Source organism: Curcuma longa, unplaced genomic scaffold (genome assembly GCF_044706935.1).
Source record: "Curcuma longa cultivar G26 ecotype Majalengka, Jawa Barat unplaced genomic scaffold, ITB_CL_G26_1.1 contig_6825, whole genome shotgun sequence".
In the NCBI taxonomy this organism is placed as follows: Eukaryota; Viridiplantae; Streptophyta; class Magnoliopsida; order Zingiberales; family Zingiberaceae; genus Curcuma; species Curcuma longa.
The window spans coordinates 9,259-11,277 of NW_027434782.1; the positions used below are offsets into that span (position 1 = coordinate 9,259).

Sequence of the window (2,019 nt, forward strand, 5' to 3'; positions counted from 1 at the left end):
CCTAAATTTTGCTTTAGGTTCCTCTAATTAATTTAAAAGTTCTCACCCATGGCAATTTCGTTCCAAACCAGCTTGCAACAAATCAGAATCATGCGCGGAAGGAAAAGCAGATTGGTTATCCAGTCTTATAAATCGACGACTAGATCCTTTCTTTTTATACTATATGTCTCTCCATTAATTGCCACAGGCCTTTCCCAAAAGAAACAAGATTTGTTGTAATCTTCCTTATTTAGCAACAGCGATATTAAGCTACTGATCAAAAAAGGTTGAAGATAGCCTAAAAGAGAGAGGCAAAAAAGCACTTCGAAACAAAAAGTGCAAAGAGCAAAAAAAAAAAAAAAATTACAGAGATTGGATGTAGAAAGCGTACAATGGAAAAGGTGCCTCGACAACGTGTCATTTGGCATGAACTCGGCCACGAGAAGCCTCTCGTCACCCTCCGCACAGCATCCGATCAGGTTCACCAGCCTCTTGTGCCGGAGCTTCCCCACTCCCGCAGCCTCCGCCTGAAGAAAAGCCCAAAAAAGCACTCTTAGCCATGAAAAATCTTAACTTTCTCCAGTGACACAGGACCTAGCACCCCAACCAAAACAGAGATCCGACCACAAACTGTTGAGCATCGGGCCAGGACTGCTTGGAGAACCTCTTAACGGCCACGAGCCGCCCCCCGTCGAGCTTCCCCCGGTACACAACATTGGGCGCCTTCTCTCCGCTCTCGGAAACTATCAGCTCCGAGCTAAAGCCCTTCGTTGCCGCCCTCAGCTCCACCAGCCCGTATTCCTTGAACGCCGGCACCTGATCCTGGTCCCCCGCCTCGCCATTAGCTTCTATTTGCCAGGACAACACAGCTAAAAACATAAATGGAGTGGGAGGAAAAAGAAGAGAAAGCGCAAAAGCTGAAGTAGAACAGCACCGTGATCTGGCTTGTCGCCGTGTTTGGGATCATCCTCAGGAGAGTGAAGACTAGACGTTTTGGATTGGAAGCACCCCATGTCCACGGAAGGCCGGAACCCTAGATTCACATTCGCCTCGGGCGGCTGCCGAAGGCGGGAGAGACGGGGAGAACTGCGAAGTGAGAGAGAGAGAAATAGAGAGAGGAGAGAGAGTGTGTGAGAGAGAGAGGAGAAGACAGCGGAGAGAGAAGAGAAGCTGATGAGTTTGTGTTTAGATCCGTACGGGGATATAAATGAAGTGGGAAATCCTAGCTCACTGCCAAACTCTACGCGTCTGCTTTTTCTTTTCACCGGATGGTGCGACCAACTACACTCTCAGCCTCAGCTCAGGTAAACCAGTTACTTTATTTGATGAATCAAGTCTCCGAGTTTTAAAAAACGCAAACGCAAACGGAAAAAAAAAAATCTATCCAATTTTTTTTTTTTGTATCACTGAAGATTATGTTAGTGGTGGCCAACACTTTTCAGAAAGTGTTTAAACATTTGATGATGATGATGTAACGAAGGTGATGATGGATTTCATAATATAAAAATATTGACTAGAATAATTATAAGTGTATTTTTTTTTACTCATTTATATCGGTCCAAAATTAAAAGATCTCTTTTTTTTATTAGAATCGTGAAACAGCCGTTCCTATTTGATTTTTTTATTAAAACGGACGTCTCATTTCATCAATCTAGTATACTGTTATATCGATTTTAACTTTTTAATGAGTTAATTTTAAATTTAAACTCTGAATCAATTAGTCAGGTGCATGAATAATACAAATTTATATTGTATCAATTATGAAACTAAAATTATTATAATATTATAATAATTATTATTTTATAGTTATTACAATTTTATAATAGTTATGATTTTATAATTATTACATTCATATATGAATGTTGTTGAACATAATAAATTCATGATATAACAACTATAATTTTATAGCTATTGTAATATAAATGTTAAGTGAAGAGGTTAAATCCGTGTTAAAGCAACTAAGGTTTCATAGCAACTAAAGTTTCGTAACTATTACAAAGCGAATTATAATAGTTATAATTTTATAATTGTTATAACGTG

At 39.4% G+C, this 2,019-nt stretch overlaps 1 protein-coding gene across 1 annotated transcript; it reads right to left on the reverse strand.

The window, feature by feature from the left end:
- Window positions 1-370: 370 nt before the first annotated feature.
- On the reverse strand, window positions 371-1,121 carry LOC141819464 (serine/threonine-protein kinase BSK2-like; the record flags this gene model as incomplete). The annotated part of the gene is made up of 3 exons (XM_074706760.1): window positions 914-1,121; window positions 604-827; window positions 371-506 (listed from the first exon to the last, which is right to left on the reverse strand). Coding segments are annotated over exons 1-3 (439 nt in total), but the record flags the coding sequence as incomplete, so codon positions are not given.
- Between the last annotated feature and the right edge of the window lie 898 nt (window positions 1,122-2,019).